Below are 25,113 nucleotides of genomic sequence, written 5' to 3' on the forward strand. Positions count from 1 at the left end.
CATAAACCACAACTTTTTCTGACTCTTTTTATTTCTAGCATTTCCTAACATCACATTTGGTTTAAGGTTTCAACAAATATCTTCTTCCCAACCACTTCTGAAATCCTGAGGTTAAGAGGAATAAAGAAAGATATAATTATCTTTTTCTTTCCCTTAAATTCACCTCATGTAGTTGAATGTTTGTGACTTATTACAGTGTTTAACTTATAAAACCTTCTCACAAGTACAAGCTAAATGGGAGAAAATGAACTGCCTCACCTTTTCAACAAACAGGGAGGAGCAAAAGCCAAGGATATTTTACATTAAAACCTATCAGACTGTGACAGTCCTACCAAAGAGAAACCTTAATGAATTTTAGAATTTCTTTTTTGGTGAATCTGAGTGCTTCTTTTACTTTTATCAGATTCCAAATGAGAGTATACATTTTTCTCTGTTTGATGTGCTGGGCAAGATCTGGTAAGAACTGATACTATGATTTATATTAAAATATGTATTAAATATTCAGTATGGCTTGAATTCTTGGGTAAAGAATGATATGACATTATGGTGTAAAAATATACTGTAATTATGGGTATTCATATAGAAACAGATTATCATGAAGAATGTGTGCGTTTGGTACATTGTATGTTCTGTATTTTATTTTACTTACTAGAAAGCTTTTTCAAGGAGATATAAATAGAACAAATACAAATATTCAAGAGAAATTTAGAATAATTTAGTACTGGAGAATTTTCTTCAGTACTAGAAATCATGGCTTAATAAACATCTTGTTTTTTTTTTTCATTTATTTAAATAACCCTACTTTTGAGGACAATTTTTTCATAGGTAAATTGTCAGTTGCAAAAGAAACAATAGAAGCATATTCTACAATGTTTTGTTTTTTCCTATTACGTTACAGCAAAACAAAAACCAGAACAAGTTTATGATAATAATGTAGAACTTGATTGTCCTGGTTTACTGGCTTACGGTAATAAAATTTACTAATTTTAGTAATATCATTTACTACTTTATGGTAATAAATAGTTCAGTAGAACTACTTGTTCTCCTTTATGATAATAAGTAGCAATTTTACAACCACAATGGTTTTCTGTAGAGATTTTGCAAAAGAAGGCCATTTCGTTTGTTTTAAAATTCTTTTAAAAAATTTTTTGAATGCATACTTGAATAACCTTAAAATATCAACTAAAAATTCAAATTATTTCTTGTTTCTTTTCATTTGTATATATGAGCTTAAAAATAAATTCTGGAAATGTTTGTTTTTTATTCAAATACAGACTTTGAATGGTAATAATATACAGTTCATTATTTATATTTTACTTACTTGGAATTCTTTTGATAGGTATTTTATGTTTTTGTAATGTACAGTGAATGTGAAAGTCACTCATGTCCAAGTCTTTGTGACCCCGTGGACTATATAGTCCATGGAATTCTCTAGGTTAGAATACTGGAGTGGGTAATCTTTCCCTTCTTCAGGGGATCTTCCCTACCCAGGGATCGAACCCTGGTCTCCTGAATTGCAGGAGAGCCAGCTGAGCCACAGTGTACAGTAGTGGTACCTTAATTTGAAAGAATTCTAAAGTAAAGACCCCTATCCTTTGTGTCATGTCATAGTTGACATCATTCTACATCAATATCATGGTAGACTTTCTCAAATTATTGCTTTGATTAGTAGATAGTAAGTTGTTCTCAACTGAGAAAACACAGATGTGATTATAAAGTGTGTTTCTGGCTCCGTCGACAAATAAAATATCAGACCTTTTAGATATTAATAACAATAAATAAAAAAATAAGAAAAATTAAAAGATTTGCTGAGTCTTAGAATCATCCTTAACCCATGCAAGTGTTCTCTCATTTTACATAAGTTCCTACCTACGTAGGATATTTTGTTGAAATTTCAGTGATTTATTTCAGATAAATATGTTTTTATTCAAATTATACATGCTTTTCCCTTCTTCACTAGAGGTTCTGAAATATATTTTTCAGAGAGCATTTCTTACACTCAACGTGAGAATCATTACAATTACATCTGCCTTCAGAAATGGAAAAACATCCTGAAAAACTGGAATTAGATCATTTCAAATCTTAAATAGAATCAAATAGAAGTAGAGAAGTAGCTGAACAAACTTCTGTATATACAAATATATATGTATATGCATATATATTTAAATTATATGCACATGTGTTCTTAGTACACTTTTGAGTCCTAGTATCTGCTGAAATGGTGGTTGTGGCTGTTACCATTATTACTATAGCAAGTGTCAGCAAATATTTCTGTAAAGGGCCGGATAGTGAATGCTTTAGGCTTTGAGGGCCCCACTGTCTTGATTACATCCTTTCAACTCTTCTATCATGACGTGATACTAGCCATAGACAGTTCGTAAGCCAATGAGTCTGGCTGTGTTCTAATTAAAACTTATTAATGGACACTAAGGGCTTCCCAGGTGGCTCAGTGGGTAAAGAATTTTCCTGCAGTGCAGCAGATGCAGAAGACACAGTTTTGATCCCTGGGTTGGGAAGATACTCTGGAGGAGGGCTTGGCAACACACTCCCATATTCTTGCCTGGAGAATCCCATGGACAGAGGAGTCTGGCGGGCTACAATCCTTAGGGTCACAAAGAGTTGGGCACAACTGAAGTGACTTAGCGCGCATGCACAATGGACACTAAAAGTTGAATTACCAAAATTTCACATGTCACAAAATATTCTTTTTTAATTTTTTTTTATTGTAAAATCATTCTTAGCTTGCTGGTCAGATTTAGCCCACAGGCCATAGTTTGTCAACTCCTATGCTCCAGTAAGTAACTAATAGAAGAGATGTTCAAGCTAGACTAGTTCATCTTTCTCATTTCACAGGTGAGGAAAATGAGATTCAGAAAGATGGAGTCATTTTGTTACGATGATAGAACTTACAGTCCTGGACTCCTGGACTCTTGGGCATTGTGTTTAAAATGCAGATTCTTCTTCACAGGATGGAGGGTGAAGCCCAAGATTCTGCAATTTTAATTCACTCCCAGTTGATGCCCATGTGTATGCAGACCACACTTTTAGTAGTAAGAGTATATTTGTAGAACCTTACTAAGTGAACTGTCTATAGGGCAATAGTCATTCCAAAAGCCATGGAATTCTGAGCCCACTGACTCAGCAAAGTCATCATTATTTTTCTCTAAACTTTATAAAAATCTTTCTGATGTGATTAGTAATTTATTTCTATTGATTTACTAACATCAAATGTCCACAAACAACTTTGTAATTTATTGTACCAAAGTTTCTTTAAAATAAGAGTGTTATGAAACAAGCTGGGATTTCCAGTTAAAAGACTCAGATTCAAGTCTGGTGGCTGTTCTCCCAGGCCAAATCATTTAACCTCCCTGAGCATCAGTTTCTTCATTTTTAAGTGGAAGTAAAATTTATAATACCATTCAGTGCATTTTCAGGCTCAAAGGAGATAACATAAATGAGTGATTTGGTCAATTATAAAGCAATATAAATTAGGTTAGAATAATCCACTGTTTTCTTCCAGATGCATTTTCTCTATAATTCTCTAAGATTGATTTCCAGCTGTAGGGCTTCATGCTGTATCTACCCATGTACAGTTATGGTAGACTTGCATGTACTATGTATATCAGAATTCCCTGAGTTGTGCCTTTAAAAATGTAGATGTACCTTCCAAATCAGAATCTCTGGGCATGGCCCAAGAAACCACGTTTGAATAAACTCTTCTTGTCATTTTTTATACCCATTTTTAAACTCATGCTTAAGAATTCCTGATCAAAATATTTATCAGTCACCTACTGTATTTTGCTTGTTTGGGCAACTGTTAGTGTATTTTCAACAGCTTTTCAAATATTTGCACAGTTGACAAGTTACTGATTGAATATCTTGATTTCTTATTACATGTTAAATAAATGTATCTTCTAAATGTGCTTTGTTTGCTCCAGAATCATAAAATTAAGTATACTATGTCACTCTCTCCTGGAAGCCTTCAGGGATTTTAAAGTTCTGCCTAAAGTTTTGTGCCTCAACTGGCTCTATAGCCATGCAAACCTCTGTCTTCAGTTTGGTCAATTGGCTCATAGTATCAAGTTAGTGGTCAGTCATTTGTACCTGGAATTCTACTGGCCCCTGAAAGTCTTCATTTTTATCACACATGAATAAATAATCAAGCTAGTGGACTCCTGGTAGAGTTTTATTTATGTTGCTCGACAGTTTACACAATAACTTACACAATCAATAAGCTCATGCCTTTCAGATCTGTCCCACAAATGTTGTGTTGCTTCTGTATATTTGTATATATATATACAAATTTATATTTGTATATAACCTTCCACAGGTTATTTAATCTTTTAAAATTTCACTTTCTTGAGGAAAAAGATAGCAAATATAAAACAGTACAGTGCCTGACATGGAGTGATTGCTAAATAACCACAAACCATCATTAATATCATTGATGTTATTGCTGTTAACAAGTACGTTTTTGCTTTTAGAAATGAAGAAAGAGGAGGAAGTACATTTTGCTTTTAGAAATGAAGAAAGGGAAGGAAGGAGGTTTTCATGCAGGCTTTTGGGGATGAATGTGGGTTTCAGAGGATTATCAGAGGAAGAAAGTAAACCTGTACAGAGTGTGTTAGGATTGGTAATTTTTTATGACTGGGTTTTGAGGACTCTTCTGTTATTCATTCTGTCAGTGCTTAAAGTAGCAAGACAGACTAATTTGTGTGCAAGTGGGTTTGAAATCAAAGAATATTAGAATAATAGAAGTCACAGGGGACCATTTATTTCAACTCCTTCCATTTAAAGAAACCGAGGCTTAGAAATGAGAGCAGAAAAACATTTGCTCAAATTCACAAGAGAAGTTTGAAAGAAATTGGAGGCATTTGGGTCTCAATGGTCCATGTCCAAGGTGCTGTTCACACCTCTGAACCCTGTCAGTTTGGATCTCCTTGTTCTCTTCACAACCATTGCAACTATAATGGAAATATGCTTCAGAGTTAGAGCTGAACAGCCTAGAATCATTATTCCTATGTCATATGTCTTTGATATTTTTAAAAAATGTACTGCTTCTATAATTTGAAACCTAGGAAGATTTTCAGAATTCTTTCTCATGCATTGCTCTGTTGAGATTATTGCTAGAGTTATTATCTTTCTGCATATTTGATAATGAAATCCAGTATTGTGCCCTTGCTATTGAATTTCTAATCAGAGTAATTTAGACTAGTCCCCAGAACTTCAATTTGTTAAATTTTCAAACAACATCAATTCTTATTTTTCTGTTCTAAATATCTTTATCTTTCAGCCAATAACATTATTTGTTATCATTTTTTTAATCAACTCGAGTCTATTTAAACCATTTCTTCTCCTTATAACACTCACAAATAAGTATGTTAGTTAGATTTAGAACATTGAGAAATATTAAAATTCAGGAGGGAGAAACACAGAGAAAATACAAAAAGATAGACAAAAAATCTAATATTACCATCACCACAAACTACAATTATCATAGTGGTTTATTTCCTACCAGTTCTAATGCAATAAATATGTGTGTATGTGCACAAATGTGAGTTAGAGTTTACTGCATATATACTATGTATTATAGCTAAAATTAGGACCATATGTGTATATTTATCGACTCTATAGATTTCTTACTTCCTGCATTACTATGGATACATCATAATTTATAGACTCTGCCATGTATTTAGTTGATTCCTAAATAACCACTTTAAAAATAATGTGATATATATCGGTGTTAATGGTCATGGCATAATGGTAAAATGATACAGTCATGTTATTTTAATTAATCTTTACTAATCTTTAAGAAGATTGAGCACATTTTGATACGTTTATGTTTGAATATTTAATTTTGTAAAATGTCTTTATATTCTTCACTTGGTGTTCACTTGGGGTATTCTTTTTCTTCATTAATAGTTCTTTATGTATATTAATTCCTCTTCTACTTTGTATTGAAAATATTGTCCTAATTTTTTTTGTCATTTGGCTAGCTTATCGTTTTTATGTTGTTGTTGTTTAGTTGCTAAGTCATGTCCAGCTCTTTTGTGACCCCACAAACTATAGCCTGCAAGGCTTCTCTCTCCATGGGGTTTTCCAGGCAAGGGTACTGCAGTGGGTTGCCATTTTCTTCTCCAGGGGATCTTCCTGACCCAGGGATCAAACCTGCATCTCCTACATTGGCAGGTGGATTCTTTACCACTGAACCACCAGGGAAACCCGTAGTGTCTATGTGCAGAAGTTTTAAATTCACCTGCTGTGAAATCTATTGGTCTGATACTTTATGGTTTCTTCCTTCTTTTAATGCTAAAAAGTCATTCCTCAATCTGAGATGAGATATGTATATATATATATATATATAAAAATAATTGTATTCTTCTAGTTCACATAATTTTACTTTTAAATGGAATGTTTTTTATATAACTCAAATCAAGTAATTATTGTAGTAGTTATTATATTTAAAAATCCATTCCCTTTGACTACGCATGATGTTGAACATTGGTTTTGAGCCTTGTGGCCATTAGACCACTTTCTTGTGAAGTGCCTTCAATTCCTTTGTCATTTTTTTAAAAGTAACTTTTTAATTTTACATATATGTATATGTGTACTGGAGAAGGAAATGGCAACCCACTCCAGTATTCCTGCCTGGAAAATCCCATGGATGGAGGAGCCTGGTGGGCTACAGTCCATGGGGTCGCAAAGAGTCGGACATGACTGTATACGTGTATACAGGGCTTCCTAGGCGGTGCAGTGGTAAAGAATCTGCCTGCCAATGCAGAAGACGCAAGAGATGCAGTTTCGATCCTTCAGTAGGAAGATCCCCTGGAATAGAAAATGGCAACCCACTTCAGGTTTCCTGCCTGGAAAATTGCATGGACAGAGGAGCCTGGCAAGCTACAGATCATGGGGTTGCAAAGAGTCCAATATGACTGAGGGAGCATAACAGCACACGTGTGTATGTACACACATAAAACATACACACATAATATATATATATTATATATATATACACACACACACACATATATATTTGGGATATAGGTGCTTTTTCATATGTACATTTTGCAAACCTGAACATCCACATTCTTATCAGTTCTTTTTAGGAGCAGACATTCTTCACTATGACAGTTTCAATTTATTATCTTTATGTTTCATGCTTACTGTATCATATCTGAAAAGTCTTTGCTTACCTCAAGATTGTTAATATTGTCTCTCAATATTTCACACACGTAGCATGTTGTCTGCCAGAGAATGAAGCCAAATCAAAGCCAGTAGAGCTGAGAGAAGGAGGAGAAAGGATGGGCCTTAGTTCTTTTTTGCTCTAGAGCTAGTTTAGCTCCGTTACAGTAAAGTCTGACCCTTCTGGAGTCTCCACTGAATGTCTGTGATGCTCATTAAGTTTTCTCCACTCTGGCTGGTCAGAACTGCAGTGCCTCCTAGCAGGCTGTGGCCTTTGAAGTTGTTGAGCTCACAGCTCTTTGTGGAGTTTCCCCCTCTGCAGGCACGTTTGTCTTCAGCAATGGATTTGAAGGGACTCCTGTCAGAGTTTGGAGCTCTGCCTCTGCATAGCCCCCTCCTTTGTGGTACGCTGTGATACAAATTCTAGTAGATTCAACTTCCTCAAACTCCAGTCTTTGTCCCCAGCTTGGCAGAACCGCCATGTTTTGTTGGGTTCAGCCCTCCTGCACTGAAGTCTGGAAACTGCCTCCAGGTAGAAAGGTATTAGATATAGGGTTCAAATAATTTGTTTACCTTTTTAAAGATACCATAGCTGTGTGCTTTCGTTGTCCAGTGTGTAAACTTTTTTTTCATATATTTTGTCAAGTGTTCTAGTTATTTACAGAGGTAAAGTAAGTGTGGAATCACATATCCATAATATAAGGATGGGAATTTGATTCTGTAAGATTTTTGTTTTTGTTTTATTGGTGTGTGTGTGCGTGTGTGTGTGTGTGGTCACATAGACATGTCTGACTCATTGTGACCCCATGGTAGGTCACTCATTGTGACCCTGTTGGGCTTCATTGACCCCAGTGTAGCCCTCCAGGCTCCTCTGTCCATGGGATTTCCCAGGCAAGAATACTGGAATGGGTTGCCATTTCCTTCTCCAGGGAATCTTTCCAACCTAGGGATCAAACCCAGGTCTCCTGCATTGGAGACAGATTCTTTACTATCTGAGATACCAGGGAAGCCTTTTTTATTTTGGTAAGACATATATTAAAAGTTACCATTTTAAGTGTATAGTTCAGTGTTATTAAGTGCATTCACACTGTTGTGCCATCACCCATCTCTAGAACATTTTCATCCTCCCAAACTGAAAATCTACACCCCATGAACTCCACATTTACCACTTTTTTCCCAGCCCTTGGCAACCATTGTTCTATTTTATGCCTTGATAAATTTGACTCCTTAGGTACCTCATTTTAATGAATCATATAGCATTGATAATATTTTGTGACTGTCTTATTTCATGTAATATAATATATTTAAAGTTCTCCCATGTTGTTTCATGTGTAAGATTTTCCTTCCTTTTAAAGGCTGTGTAATATTCCACTGGATATATACACCAGCTTTTGTTTATGCATTCACCTTTACTGGATACTAGGGTTGCTTACACCTTTTGGCTATCATGAATAATGCGACAGTGAACACAGCAGCTGCACCTTTCAGCAGTGCACGCAAGTTCCAATTTCTCTACATTCTTGTCAACAATTATTTCCTGTTTTTCTTTTTTTTCCCCCAATAGTAGCCATCCAAATGGCTTTGAAGTGTCATTTCTTCCTTTTTTTTAGTTGATTGTTTTCTGCTGACATATTTTGATCTCTTTATCTTTTTTGCTGTATATTCTATATATTGTATTTATCACAGGGATTATGTATAATATCTGAAGTTATGACAGTCTATCTTAAATTGATACTACTTTAGCTCCAATAATGGCAATAAAGACTTCAGTAAAAACTTTCACTTAAAATACTCTACTCCTTTAAGCTCTGTTTTACTCACTTTATGTTATTGATGACACAGTTATATCTTTATATATTGCATACACATTGACATAGATTTGTAATTATTTCTATACATTTGTCCTTTAAATCCTATGGAAAATAAAAAGTGGAGTTACAACTCAAAATTTCAATAGTATTTTTTATATTTGTTCATAATTTGCCTTTACCAGAAAATTTTACATTTTATATGATTTCAAGTTATTGTATAACACTGTTTCACTTCAACTTGAAGGGCTCCCATTTGCACTTCATATAGAGCAGTTATAGTGTCAATGAATTCCCTCAGCTCTTGTTTGTCTCATTCACACAAAAAATGTGTTAGTCGCTCAGTCGTGTCTGACTCTTTGCAACCCCACCAGGCTCCTCTGTCCATGGAATTCTCCAGGCAAAAATATTGGAGTGGTAGCCATTGCCTTCTCCAGGGGATCTTCCCAACCCAGGGGTCAAAACCCGGGTCTTCTGCATTGCTGGCAGATGCTTTAATGTCTGAGCCACCAGGGACGTGAGTCTGGGGATGTCTTAATTTCTTTCTCATTTTTGAAGAACAGTTTTGCCTGATATAGAATTCTAGGTTGAAAGTTTTCCTCTTTAACCACTCTACATATATTATCTTACTGCCTTCTGGTTTGCAAAGTTTCTGCTGAGAAATCCACTGATAATTTTATTGAGAATCCCTATAAGTATTACTTTACCTACAAAGGTCTGTCTAGTCAAAGCTGTGGTTTTTCCAGTAGTCATGTATGGGTGTGAGAGTTGGACCATAAAGAATCGGATATGACTGAGCAACTGAACTGAACTGTTGAGTATTTGATTTCTAGAACTTTATTTTTTTTTTTTCTTTTCCTATAATCTACCAGAGTTGAGTCAGTTTGATATTCTTCAAGAGCTTTACAGTACACTAGTTTGAATTTTTTTTGTGTCATTTGAAAAGTTTTGTTTTTCTTTACCTGATATTAATATTATTAATGAAATTGACTCTGTGTGTGTACATGCTGAGTTACTTCAGTTGTGTCTGGCTCTTTACAACCTTATGGACAGTAGCCCGCCAGGCTCCTCTGTCCATGGGATTCTCCAGGCAAGAATACTGGAGTGGGTTGCCATGCCCTCCTCCCTGGGATCTTACCAACCCAGGGATTGAACCAGCCTGTCTTATGTCTCCTGCATTGGCAAGCAGGTTCTTTACCACTAGTGCCACCTGGGAAGCCCAAAATCGACTAAACAATGTCACAAAAAAAGCTAAACAAAACAAAACAAAAAACACAGACACTCCGGGGTGTTTAATGTAACGTAGCTGCTACATTTATGGATTCAGGTGGGAATTGTATAGGCCCTGCTCTTCTTTGTTGGGTTTGCTGGCATGTTTGGCTTTTAATTGGGTGTCAATCAACTAGGGAGACTACACAACTTAGCTCTTTTACACCTGTCTCTCCTTTTCTAGCAGGCCAGACCTGGGGTATTCTCACTGTGATGGCAGACGTATGGGATGCCCAGCTCTAACGTGCAAGCCCAGTTCAGCACCTGTTTCCATTACATCACCAAGGTCCTATTTTCCAATATTTCAAGGTGTAATACTTGTACCCATGTCAAAAATTGGGGCAAGTCATCCCGCTTATGATGGGAGAATACCTCAGACTTACAAGCCAATTGACATAGATTCAGGAAACAGTGATGTATTGGAGCCATGATTGCATCTAGTATATCAACCTAGTTTGTCTTTATTTTATTTGTGTAGAATATACCTACCTATCCATTTATTTAAAATTTCCTGTGTACCTCTTTATTTTATAGCTAAGTTTCTTTTTTATGAAGCTGATTTTTTTTAATAGGAAGACTTTGTTACAGTTACTCAACTTTATCTTTTGTGTAAGTTTATCATTTTGTTTCGTGCTTTCTATATTTTTCGTTTTCTTTGTATCTTTTGTATATGTACACATTTGCTATGCTTTCATATATTTTAGTGTATGGAAAGTCATGTCTATTGTTTTACATAGCATAATGGTTAATTGTTAAGGTTATTGATATTTTTTAAAACCCACACGTATCTATCTATTAACATTTTTTAAACTGAAATATTCTGAATCCCCCAGTTCAGGAATTTTCGTACCACTTTATCTATACCCCTTTTAACCTAAATTCCCATCTTACATTAGTATACGTTGAGGCTTCCCTGGGGCTCACACAGTAAAGAATTTTCCTGCATTGCAGGAGACCCACATTCAATCCCTGGGTCAAGAAGATCCCCTGAAGAGAAGGCTTCCTACTCCAGTTTTCTTGCCCTACAGAATTCCATGGAGAGAGGAACCATCTTATTAGTATATATTGACTTATACTAAACATTCTTATTAAACATTTGAATAAGAATAATTTCTGATATTGCATTTATGTTTTACTCAGTTTTATCCTGTTTACACTTACATTGGTATCTAACTTGTTTTTATGCTCACTTTCTTTTTTACTGTGAGTTTCTATGGATTTTGTCTTCAATAAATCTCTCATTTATTTAATGGTGATGATGTCAGGAACTTTACTCAACTTTTGGTGGTATACTTTAGGAAGAATAGAAAATTTTTGGGCCACAAACTTTTGCACTTATAGTCTTCATTTATTACACTTTTATATGTCTGATGTATTATTTTGGAAGACAAATCTGAAGTCATCATAAATTCATTCTTCTATCTGCAACCTGGATTTTCTGCCTTAAGATGTTTAGGATATTTTTCTTTTTCATTGAAACCAAAACTGATTCTAGGAGGTCTGTTAGTAAGTCTGATGAACTGAATTTCTCCAGATACTGGTGAACCTTTTTCAGTTTGCATACCCTGGTATGCAGTTATTTCCTTAATTGTTTTAACTGCTACCCTCTCTCCCCATTTCCTCTCTACCTGCCAAGGGGAATGATGATTTTTAATTTGATCTTTATTTTCTATCCCATGTCTATGTTTACCTTCATAATTTAAATATCTTTTCTCCTTCATTTCTTACTATATATAAGGTGAGATTTTCATGTTTTAGCATCTGTGAAATGAATTTTTATTCTGCAATTGCACTTTTCCTTTTTGTGAATTGGAATATATTTTTATTCCATTTTAAACTTAACTTATTGTTTTTGCCTCAATACATTTTCTCTTAATACCCTCCTATTTTTGAGATGTGTTTTTTCCTTGTATTCTAACGAGAGTTCTAAAGAGCTTCCTGCAATTACTTCTGCATCTGGTAATAGACAGTAGACTTTTCTGTTGCTTGTTTTAGGTGATTTCTTTCCCATATTTCATCACGGGGGTTTTGTTTATTCATTATTCATTCCAGGGCCAGGTAAAATCTACCTTGGCTTTTAGTGGACCATCAGTTTGGATGTATCAGTTGCATTTGGACTTCTCAGAGTTCCAGCTGGTGGGAAGGTGGATAAGCACAATTGTCTACCCTGTTTGTACTCTGTTAAGCATTGATATTGCCTTGAGGTTTAATTTATTCCTCCTCTCCACTTCCTCATTCCTTTGTACTTAGAACAAATGAAGTATCAAAGTTTTTCACTTGTCCAAGTGTCTCTCAGCTGTTAATCTGGGAATTCAATTTCACTTCCTTCCTTCTTTGTCTTCTTCTGAATAATTATAATATCACATATATAATTTCCCAACTAGAATGATTGCAACTAGTGCATATTATGTATTTTCCAAATATATTTGTGTATAAATAGATGTATAGTTTTAAATGTGTATTTATATATGTTAAAATATATATTTAAATTTATCAAATACATATAAATGTATGCAGTGACTTGACCACATTTATTTCTGTGCATTTAAATCACCTCTATTTCTCCAATATTCAAATAATGTATATTCATTTTTTATGTGTTTTCAGACTATTTTCTTGGTGTAAATTCTTAGAAGTGTAATTACTGGCATAAAGTTTACTAACATTTTGTGAATTTTTTCTATGTATTGACAAATTTTTTCCCAACTCTTCTTACCAAGTTAAATCTCCAGAAGTAGTACAAGTATATGCTCTCATTAAAAAATATTTTGAGATTGTATCCTCATTTTAAAAAAATTACAATTTTTAAAAATTATGAAAAGACAAAACAGCCATGTTTCACTGCCTAGTAATAACGATTGCTTTGTTTTTTTTTTTCATTTATTTTTATTAGTTGGAGGCTAATTACTTTACAGTATTGTAGTGGTTTTTGTCATACACTGACATGAATCAGCCATGGATTTACATGTATTCCCCATCCCAATCCTCCCTCCCACCTCCCTCTCCACCCGATTCCTCTGGGTCTTCCCAGTGCACCAGGCCCGAGCACTTGTCTCATGCATCCCACCTGGGCTGGTGATGTGTTTCACTATAGATAATATACATGTTTCAATGCTGTTCTCTTGAAACATCCCACCCTCGCCTTCTCCCAGAGTCCAAAAGTCTGTTCTGTATTTCTGTGTCTCTTTTTCTCTTTTGCATATAGGGTTATCATTACCATCTTTCTAAATTCCATATATATGTGTTAGTATACTGTATTGGTCTTTATCTTTCTGGCTTACTTCACTCTGTATAATGGGCTCCAGTTTCATCCATCTCATTAGAACTGATTCAAATGAATTCTTTCTAATGGCTGAGTAATATTTCATGGTGTATATGTACCACAGCTTCCTTATCCATTCATTTGCTGATGGGCATCTAGGTTGCTTCCATGTCCTGGCTATTATAAACAGTGCTGTGATGAACATTGGGGTGCACGTGTCTCTTTCAGATCTGGTTCCCTCAGTGTGTATGCCCAGAAGTGGGATTGCTGGGTCATATGGCAGTTCTATTTCCAGTTTTTTAAGAAATCTCCACAGTGTTTTCCATAGTGGCTGTACTAGTTTGCATTCCCACCAACAGTGTAAGAGGGTTCCCTTTTCTCCACACCCTCTCCAGCATTTATTGCTTGTAGACTTTTGGATAGCAGCCATCCTGACTGGCGTGTAATGGTACCTCATTGTGGTTTTGATTTGCATTTCTCTGATGATGAGTGATTTCGAGCATCTTTTCATGTGTTTGTTAGCCATCTGTATGTCTTCTTTGGAGAAATGTCTGTTTAGTTCTTTAGCCCATTTTTTGATTGGGTCATTTATTTTTCTGGAATTGAGCTGCAGGAGTTTATATATTTTTGAGATTAATCCTTTGTCTGTTTCTTCATTTACTATTATTTTCTCCCAATCTGAGGGCTGTCTTTTCACCTTGCTTATAGTTTCCTTTGTTGTGCAAAAGCTTTTAAGTTTCATTAGGTCCCATTTGTTTATTTTTGCTTTTATTTCCAATATTGGAAATAACGATTGCTTTGGTTTGGCGTAGATATTTCATTTTCTGCTCTGCTTTCATCCAGGTTGGATGGCTGCGTAGATAGATATGTAGGTATATAGATGATAGATAGATAGGATGCACACATTGATGAAATTACTTATGATGATAACTAAGGTGTTTTAAATTTTTGTGTGATTATGCATAACCCTATAATTAGTATCTTTATATTTAACACAGTGCTTGTTTCGTTAGTATGACTCTAGAAAGAAAATCAGGAAGATTCACAAAAAAAAAAAAAAAAGAAAATCAGGAAGAGTAAATATTTTATTATTTTGTATGTGTGGTATACACATACACACATATACAATTTCAAAATAATATATCAACTTTTGCTCTCAGCATTCATATATATGAATCTTCGTTACATTTACCCTTATAAGTATTACATATTGAAAGGATTTTTTCATTGTGTTTAATTTGATAGGAAGAAATTGATATATTTTTGTTTTTATTTGATCACTAGTCAGGTGAAATATATTTTTCCTAATGCTTATTATCTATATCTTGATATTCTTCTGCAAAACTGTTAAAATTCATAATCAACTTGTGGACTTTGTATAACACTGTCCTTATTAACAATATTAATTATTTCAATCACATCATTGCTATTTTGTACTGATAAAACTAATTCTTAATTTTTAGCCAGCCACATTCATTTCTATATTTCATTGTAAATTTTGAATACATCTAGTTCAAAATTCTACTTAAGTAATCAATGAATTACTTTCAACATTGCAGTTGCTCAGTATATTATGTTAAACTGCTAATAAAATGAAATCCTCTACACTCTCCAAGTTCAATTATTTTCTTTGCAGCAGTGACAAGAATAGAATCAAATAAATACTATCCCAATACTCAGCTTAACTGACTTTTTTTTTTTTATTTCAGAGAATAAGGCACCATGCCTTGAATTTTCTCAGCTAAGTTTAAAGGATTCCTTCAGAGATCTGTTTAATCCCAAAATGGAGATATCTTTGATGTTGTATACAAGGAACAACCCGACTTGTGCTGAATTACTGTTTGAGAAGAATGACTCACTTAATGTTAATTTCAACACAAGCAAGAAAGCAGTCTGGCTGATTCATGGATACAGACCACTGGGCTCCACTCCTTCATGGCTTCAGAACTTTGTGAGGATTTTGTTGAACCAAGATGATATGAATATAATTGTAGTAGACTGGAACCGAGGAGCTACAACTTTTCTTTACATTAGGGCAGTTAAAAATACCAGGAAAGTTGCTGTGAGTTTGAGTAGGTACATTCAGAATCTTTTGGTAAGTCTGGAATTTTATGGGTTATATATATATGTTATACAATAAATGGTGGCTTTATAATACTACAAAATGGTGATAAAGAAAATACTATTTATTAATAATTTGTTAATCAAGAATTACTGCACAAGTGTGAAGAATTACTGTGTTGATGTGCTTCACATATGCAGTCACTTTTCTTTTGTGTTAATGGATAATTCTATACCTAGACATGACCTATCTTATTTTTTAAAGTTCTCTTAAAGACTCAATTATTGTATTTTATCTTAAAATATTTTAAGATTTTTATTTTTTAACTCTGCCTATGCTGACTTCAGGATTAGTTAGTGATTTTATGTGGACAGAGGAAATAAACTATTTGATCATTAGACTTTTTAGATATATTTTCTAAGATATGTCTAAAATTATAAAAGTGTACATTGGTCAAAGTGAAAAACAGCTTGAAAAGTAGCATACCTTGGAGGCAGGTCTCAGTTCCTTTTAGGCTTATCCAGTTTAAATGAAGTTCATTTAAATAAATTCACGCCAGTTCTAGGTTCATCTGTGTTTCAAATGATCTTTAAGTCAATGCATATGGAGATCTAGAGATCTATGTCTGTTCCAGAGAGAGGTTGTATTAATGGCGCTCCAGAGAAAGAAAGGTGTTATATGACTTGGGGTCATTCTTGAGCTTGAAATCCACCTTCGAGTTATATTATGCTGAACTTCCAAGCCTCTCCTGAAATTCAGCAAGCATCATAGATCCAAGAAGCAGTTGTACGCAGTTGTTAGAAGTCAGAGTAGAGGGATTCAAAGATTACTAAATCCACACCATCAGTGTGAGTCTGAGCAATAGCTCAACCATTCTGCCTCATTTCCTTGTCTATTCATTGGGGATAACAAAACTTTATAACAATATTTTATTTGAGTGTTATGGGAAATTAATTCTTAACCAGTGCTTGTTATGTAATAACCATTGAATGAAATCAGCTATCATTATTATTTTTACATCCACAAATTTGGACAAAACTAAACCATCCCTCTGGAGACACAGAAGGCTATTGATTCACTTGTTCTTACTGGTAGCCTAAAAATTCCATAATTAATTTTTCTTTTTTGCAGTGGTCTTTTCTATACTTAATACATGTGCACGTCAAAGTGTGGAACTTGTGAATATTAAATACAGAAGTTTAGGAGAAGTCTAATGTTAGATATATTTCTAACAGTGCTTTTGCTTGCAATGGCTCCATATTAATAAGGAAAGATGAAAAATTCAGTAGCACAAAAGTTGAGAGGGATACTCCCTGGAGGTTGCAGGTACTAGTCTGAGAAATTTTGAAGAAAATTATCACCCTGTGCCTGGGAAACCAGAATCTAGTTTCTCATTAGAATAAATGTTCCACATCTTTCTATCAGCCATCAGATGTGTGACTGTGTAGACTGGACCATGACCTGCTTCCTGAGAGTGTAAGAGAATGTAACAAGAGAAATTCTCCCTTGTTTAAGCTCCCAATGTCTCCATACCCTTCTCCTGGTCTGAGAGTCTAGGAGGTGATCAAAACTTGGGCTTGAAAAATCAGACTCCATTTCTCTCCAGCTTGTAATCAGGGGAAGTCACTTAAAATCCCTGCGTCTCATTTTATCATCTCTAAAGTAAGGGTGGATATTCACATTGTTCAGTCTTCCTCAAGTTTTTGATACAATTTACAGATAAAACAAGAAGGCAGGTTAGTTTATATTTTGAAGTTAAACAGACCTGGACTTGAAGTCTATCTTTTTCCCTTATAGTAATAAGTATATATGACTTTGGGCAACTCAATATAAAACCATATTTGTTAAGCATTTAATAGGTAGAAGGGAAAGTTGTAGGCAATGGATAAAAATAAATAGCTCATAGGACTTTGTGAATATTAAATATGAGATTTATAAAGCACTTATCAAGGTCACTAGCACAAAGTATCCAAATATGTTTTATTTTTATTACTACAAAATACTTAATTAAATATATTATTTTACATATGCTTTTCTAGATAAAAATTTAATGGTATTAATATGTAAATAAAAATCAGATATTTTATGAAAAAAGTTGAACAAAGATATAGTTGTTTGAAATTATAAAATTGCATTCTCTGTCTCCCAGAAGTGGATTAAATCAGAAAAAATAATGATTTTTAGAACACTGATGCAACGAGGCATAATTTGTGATTTCTGAAATGAAAATTGTAACACTGCATTTTGAATTGCAGAAGCATGGAGCATCTCTTGATAATTTTCATTTCATAGGTGTGAGCTTAGGGGCTCATATTAGTGGATTTGTTGGAAAGATATTTCATGGTCGAGTTGGAAGAATAACAGGTAAAATATTTTTAAAGTTATATTTATTTATTTTAAATATTTCTGATAAAATTAATGTTTTATTATACTTTTAAGTTTCAGAAATTGTTACTTTATTTAACAGGGCAATATTTAAGCAATGGAAATGATGCACAAACGTTCATCATTTTTCTATATTATATTCAAAGGCTGGTCTTTGTTTTAGTTAGACTCTTAAGTCTTACTTATTTCTTAACCAAACTTAAGTTACCCATATAGAAATGGAAGGAAAATGATTTATTTTTGCATGAGAATTAATTGTGCATGTGAATTTTAAGGAGACCTTATTGTAACAATCCTGAGGAAAGTTTTACCCATTAAAACTTTTACACATGCAAAACTTTTTTCATGTATTAACCAATAATATAACCTGTTATCATATATTTAATTTTTAGAAATTTGATATAATTTAATTCTTTTGAAATTTTTAATTGAACACCTGAAGAGAGAATCATGAGTTGGTATTTATACCTGGGAGATTCTGGACCCCAGTTCTTATTGTATTTCCTTAACAAAGTTACTGCATTCTCAAAGCTTAGTAACCAAATAATACTGACATGAATTTTCAGGCCTCCCTTTAGGAATGGCAGTGATTTTAAAACTAGAAGGATCGTATCCTTCCCCAGTTAATTTAGCTTTCTAGAATTATTGAGATCTATTCGATAGAATTATAGTAATTTCAAATGTTAATACTAGAGTCTTAAGCAAAGGGGGAGGGGAGAAGTGAATAAATTGTTTATAGATATTTAGTCTTTAAAGACTTTAAGTATACCTTACTTGCTTTGATTAGTCTTAATTTTATCTTCCTTATAAAGGATGTGAAAATTGATGTTAACTGAATAAATTCAGGAGGGTCAAGAATTTAACATCTAAGCCAGGATTTATACAAAGATCTCTGGCATCCAAAGCCTGTTCTCTTTCAACCACCATACTAGCTCAGTTTGAACTGTTGGTCAGCCTACTTTATTTTAAGATGTGTTTATTCACGTATTAGACTAGTTAGAATGACTCCACATGCCAAGCAATCATCAGGGTTTAAAAGCCAGCAAATGTGTTTGATCTACATCAGGGCAATTTACAGGAAGAGAGACATTTCTGCTTCATTCAGTCATGTCGGATCTAACAACCATTGGATCATAGAAAAAGCAAGAGAATTCCAGAAAAACATCTACTTCTGCTTCCCTGAATATGCAAAAGCCTTTGTCTGGGTGAATCACAACAAACTGGAAAATTCTTAAAGAGATGGGAATACTATACCACCTTACCTGCCTCTTGTGAAACCTGTATGCAAGTCAAGAAGCAGCAGTTAGAACCAGACATGGAACAACAGACTGGTTCAGAATTGGGAAAGGAGTATGTCAAGGCTGTATATGGTCACCCTGCTTATTTAATTTATATGTAGAGTATATCATGTGAAATGCCGGGCTGGATGAATCACAGTCTGGAATCAAGATTTCCATGAGAAATCAACAACCTCAGATATGCAGATGACACCACCCTTATGACAGAAAGCAAAGAGGAACTAAAGAGCTACTTGATAAAGGTGGAAGAGGAGAGTGAAAAAGTTGGCTTAAAACTCAACATTCAAAAAACTAAGATTATGGCATCAGTCCCATCAGTTCAGTTCAGTTCAGTCACTCAGTTGTGTCTGACTCTTTGCGACCCCATGGACTGCAACAGTCCATGCCAGGCCTCCATGTTCATCACCAACTTCTGGAGTTTGCTCAAACTCATGCCCATCAAGTCGATGATGCCATCCAACCATCTCATCCTCTGTCATCCCCTTCTCCTCCTGCCTTCAATCTTTCCCAGCATCAGGTTTTTTTCCAGTGAGTCAGTTCTTCACATCAGGTGGCCAAAGTACTGGAGTTTCAGCTTCAGCATCAGTCCTTCCAATGAATATTGAGGGTTGATTTCCTTTAGGATTGACTGGTTGGATCTCCTTGCAGTCCAAGGGACTCTCAAGAGTCTTCTCCAACATTACATTTCAAAAGCATCAATTCTTCGACACTCAGCTTTCTTTATAGTCCAACTCTCACATGAATGCTGAAGAATTGATGCTTTTGAACTGTGGTGTTGGAGAAGATTCTTGAGAATCCCTGGGACTGCAAGGAGATCCAACCACTCAATCCTAAAGGAAATCAACCCTCAATATTCATTGGAAGGACTGATGCTGAAGCTGAAGCTCCAATACTTTGGCCACATGATGTGAAGAGCTGACTCATTAGAAAAGACCCTGATGCTGGGAAAGATTGAAGGCAGGAGGAAAGGGGGATGACAGAGGACCAAATGGTTGGATTGCAGCACCTACTTGATGAACATGAGTTTGAGCAAACTCCCAGAGATGGTGAAGGACAGGGATGCCTACTGTTCTGCAATCCATTTTGTCGCGTAGAGTTGGACACGACTGAATAACTGAGCAACAACCACTACTCAATCATGTGAGCCAAATAAACTAAGGTTAATAGAAGATTGAGATAAGCAACATTATATTTTATTTTTAAAGTATCCTTTAAGATAATTATTGCCATATTGAATAGATGTTCTCAAGGCATTTCATTTCATCTCTTCCTCAGCATTTTTGATACTCTGCAGTAGATCATGAGCTTAGAATTTTGTAGAATTCTGAATACACTAGAACTATTACTATCTTTTATAACACTTTTAATGTATTTTTTCTTTTTTGTGTGCAGTAAACTTTTGTGAGAAATGAATGATAAACTAATAATAAATATGTTTTATCCCACAGCTCAAATTGCACTTACAATCATTTTAGCCCTTTCAATAGACCCAGGATGAGCTGGTATAGAATGAGGTTGAAGATAGGACCAGGATAATATTTATTGTTTTTCCCTCCTCAAGAGGAGTAGTAGTTACTTTCTATTAGATAGAATTTTACTACCAGCATATGCTTAATTACTTGTTAAATGAAAGTGCTAAAGAAAGCCACAATATTTTGTCAAGGTATGTGTAGTGTGGCTTGACATTGCATCATTGATAAACTCAAGATTGGGAATAATGTTATTCAAATAAAACAGATACTTGCTATTCATCTAATTTCATTTATCTTTAGATTTGTTTTTGGACAGATTTAAACTTGTTATGTTTATAATTAATAATAATGTAAGTGTGTGATATAAACTCTGTAATATAACTTGATTAATATATTAATAATTTCCTTCCTGAATTTCAGGTCTTGATCCTGCTGGGCCACAATTCTCTGGAAAACCAGCAAATGGCAGATTAGATTACACTGATGCAAATTTTGTGGATGTCATCCATACTGATACCAATGGTAACAATGCAGGATTTGTTGCTTACTTATTTGAAAATGCAGAAAGTGATGTGGACACTGGGGAAGAGGAAAAAGGAAACAGTAGTGGATGAGGTGTTAAGTCTGAAATTATATGATTATTATATTTCCCACAAGCAACATTTCTTAGAGTTAGTTTATTCTGTGGTGTAAAATGACACTCTGCCCTTAGTTTTCAGAAACTGTCAGGTCATCCTAAAAAACTGAAATTTGATAAAAATTATACTTCATCCTTTCATTCTATTAACAATTTTATTGATTTGATCACAATTTCCCCCATGCTCAATATTCCTGATATATTTAGGTTATTCTTCTCTCTTCTCATTTTATTGCTTTGTTGTGTATCAACTCAAACTAAGCACATATATTGAAGCACAGAGAAAGAATACTTTTCCCTAAAGATTTTAAATTATTTTCCTCTAAATGTCTAACTGGCTATTGATAGTTTTGACCCGAGTACCTTGGACAAACACTTTCCAGAAATATTTTAGATGGCCCTGATCTCCTTCCTGTATTGAAACTGATATTGAGTACTTCCTATACACTAATCACTTTAAATTATTTATGTGGATTAATTTTGGAATGCTCCTAAGTCCCCATGAAATAAGTAAACATTTTCATCCCCTTTTTTGCTGACGTAGAGGCTCGGGTCAAAGTGACAAGGTCAGTAAGAGGCAGAGTCACAATTTGAAATATTATCTTTAGATTCTGATGTGTTCACTTCACCAGTATGTTGCTCAGATTAACTGGTAATTTCCATGTGTTATGGTTGGTGGCATGGGAAAGATATAGTGCCATGATACAGACAGGAGAAAGTGACCCAAAGATGGTTCCCAATTCCCTGTTTCTTCAGGTCTATTTTCTCTTAGACCCAGGTAATTTATTTGCTCCTATATTATCCTGAGTTTACTCTGTGAGAATCAATATCAATGATTTTGTGAGATATAAAGGCCGTTAATGCAATAGGTGACAAGTTTTCAACTTCTGTGTCTACATGCCAGTGTGCTGAGCTTGTAATCAGAACAATTATGCTCTTTATTTGGAATGTAACTTCACCTACATCATACAGAGTCATTGTCTAAAGTTTCATAACTCTAATATGATAGCCTCAGCCTTTTATGTCTTCCTAATCTCGAGCCCTTTATTATCACACACGACAACACACCTAGTACCCAGGTACTCTGCAGTTCTTTTGAAATTCCAGCTTCAGTTCTGCTTATGGCCTTTTGAATTAGTGTTTCATACATTTTATTGCTTTTAGTTTTCTTAATAAAATTTTTGGATTGTCTTATATTCTTAATATCTTTTGATGACTCAGTTTATCTAATACGACTTGCTACTAGGTGCCATAAATTGGCACCTTTAATTGACCTTTTTATGACTATCACCAGTGAGGAACATAGATTTTTGATACTGCATATTCAGTGGTTTCAAGGAATCCCTGAATAAGACACTTGAGGTCAGCACATAACCTGACAGATTTCTCTTTCCTGAAATACTAACCCACGAGTGCATTTTCTACTTGCCAGTAATTCTTGTCCTTTTTCTGTTGTTTATGTTAAAGAAGCTTTGTTGCCTTTCATAATTGTTGATTAGGTAATCTGAATAAATATTCTTTCTGGGATATCAGGAAAAAAGTATCAGTTCAATATCCAGAACATTAAAAAAAGCACAAAAAACTCCAGGGAGGTGAACTAGTAATTTAGAGTCACTTGTCTCAGGGATGGTTTTCTGACTCAGAGAGTATGAAAAGTGTTTTTGAAACCCTCATAAGAAAACATCTTATGCTATTTTTTTAGACCCCAAAGGGTAGCACTATAAAAGTAACAGTAAGCTTGAAAAAAACCAGACTTTTTATAGTCTTTAGCAAGCTTTTAGTAATTCGATGTTGTCCAGAAAAATCTCACATATTAAGTTTTGTTTAAGGAGTTCCTACATTATCAGACCTTCTAGGTATCTGATAGAAGCAAATGATAGTCCTTTATGTACAAGGGTCATGTCATCTCTGGTCTCAAATTATTTTTATGAATATATTTTAAAATGCCCAGCATCCATTGGAGATAGCCAGGTACACTTGAAGCAAGAAACGCATATGAGAACCAAGAAACAATAGTCAATAGAAAGAGCCCCATAGGTCTCTGACTATTGGAATTATTGTACATCAGCTAAAATGTGCTTATTATTTTCAAAGAGATAAATAAGGTTGGAAATATCAGCAGAGAATGATATTTAAGTATAAATATAACCTATTATATTTGATAAAAAATAGTTCTTAACCTAAGTAAGTTAATTGACAATTATTGAGTGGGTTTATCAAAAAATTTGAATCAGGTACAAAGAGAAAGCATGTGACTTGGAAAATGGTGATAAGTCTATTTCTAGAATGAAGGAAAAAGATCCAATACAGAGCAAAAAGCAAATAAAATAGACAATACAGAGAGGTAAGAGGTTCATAGGATAAATAGCAAGAAGGTCAATCATATTTCATTCAGATTCCAAATAAAAAGAAAAATGGAACAAAAGTGATATTTAAGGATAATGTCTCCGAATTTCTAAAAACTCAGGAATTATAATCAGTCAAAAAGTTGAAATGCCCAGTTAATTCCAGTGTGAATAAATGGACAAACTCATTGAGACATATGATGATAAATTTACAGAAAAGACCACATCAAAGCATATAACATAAAATTAAATGATAAAAATGATCTAAATTACAACTAATTCCTCAAGAGAAACAATGGAAGTTAAGCAAGAATAGAGTTATATTTTCAATATGTTGAAAGAAAATAGCTTCCTAGTATTGCAGTGTGTTTCAGGAAAAACATGAAACTATACAGTTTCAGACAAGTATATACTGAGATAAATTATCACCAAAAGAAGGAAAATTATCCTTTTATGGCTATTCACGAAGGAAGAGCACTGAAAATGGTAAAACATACTTCAGTTTAAATGTATATTGATGGCATAAAACTGTCATTGTTTTATAGAATTTGGAATATATGGAGAATTAAAATATGTTACAAAAATAGTATATTGTTAGGGCTGTTAAATGAAACTCAAGCATTCTTTGTTCCTTAATTATATGTAAGAAAGTTTAAAAGTAATTGTCAACGTTTGGTGTTCATAAATCAAGGCTTTTTGTTAAATCTCTAGGTATTTGAAAAGATAAAAAAGTATATAAGAATACCTGACTTCCATTCTAATGGAGGACAAAGATGAAATAGTTGTGTTTAAGTCTAAAAGAAGGCAAGGAGAGAAAGAATCACATAGCGCAGGCAAGTAAATAGAAGTAAATAATTGGAAAATTAAACCAAGCTATACTATTAAATGTAAATATTTCATAGAGGTGGAAACATAAAGAGTAATGTTCTCTATAATCAAAGAAATTTTGATCAAATTTCTTCTCTATAATCAAAGAAATTAAACTATAAATAGATAAGAAAAATATAGCTTGAAAATCTATATATTTATAGAACAAACATAGTTTTAGATAACTAATGTGGGAAGAATAAAAAAGACACAGATGTACAGAATAGAATTTTGGACTCTGTGGGAGAAGGCAAGGAAGAATAAATAATAATGGAAATATAAAATATTTTAATTCAATAGTATTGAAGTTACTACATATTAAAATTTGTTGGAATCTTGATTAGAAGTAATGTCCAGCTTTTAATACAGATATTTTTAAAGACTAAAAAATCAATAATCTAAGCATCTATCAAACCTAGACCATGTGTTAAAAAGCAGAGACATCACTTTGGTGACAAAGGCCCATATAGTCAAAGCTATGGTTTGTCTAGTTAGTCATATATGGATGTGAGAGTTGGACCATAAA

General features: G+C 34.1%; 1 protein-coding gene across 4 annotated transcripts in view; it reads left to right on the forward strand.

Annotated features, from left to right (window-relative positions):
* Window positions 1-147: 147 nt before the first annotated feature.
* Window positions 148-25,113, forward strand: part of LIPI (lipase I) — a 65,102-nt gene continuing 40,136 nt past the window's right edge. For all 4 annotated transcript variants that reach the window (XM_043480507.1, XM_043480508.1, XM_043480506.1 and 1 more), the window contains exons 1-4: window positions 148-456; window positions 15,231-15,616; window positions 17,839-17,947; window positions 21,159-21,260. In XM_043480507.1, the coding sequence (XP_043336442.1) occupies window positions 348-456; window positions 15,231-15,616; window positions 17,839-17,947; window positions 21,159-21,260 (706 nt within the window). In that variant the 5' untranslated portion in view covers window positions 148-347. The remainder of the gene's footprint in view (window positions 457-15,230; window positions 15,617-17,838; window positions 17,948-21,158; window positions 21,261-25,113) is intronic.

Source organism: Cervus canadensis, chromosome 10 (genome assembly GCF_019320065.1).
Source record: "Cervus canadensis isolate Bull #8, Minnesota chromosome 10, ASM1932006v1, whole genome shotgun sequence".
NCBI classification, from domain to species: Eukaryota; Metazoa; Chordata; class Mammalia; order Artiodactyla; family Cervidae; genus Cervus; species Cervus canadensis.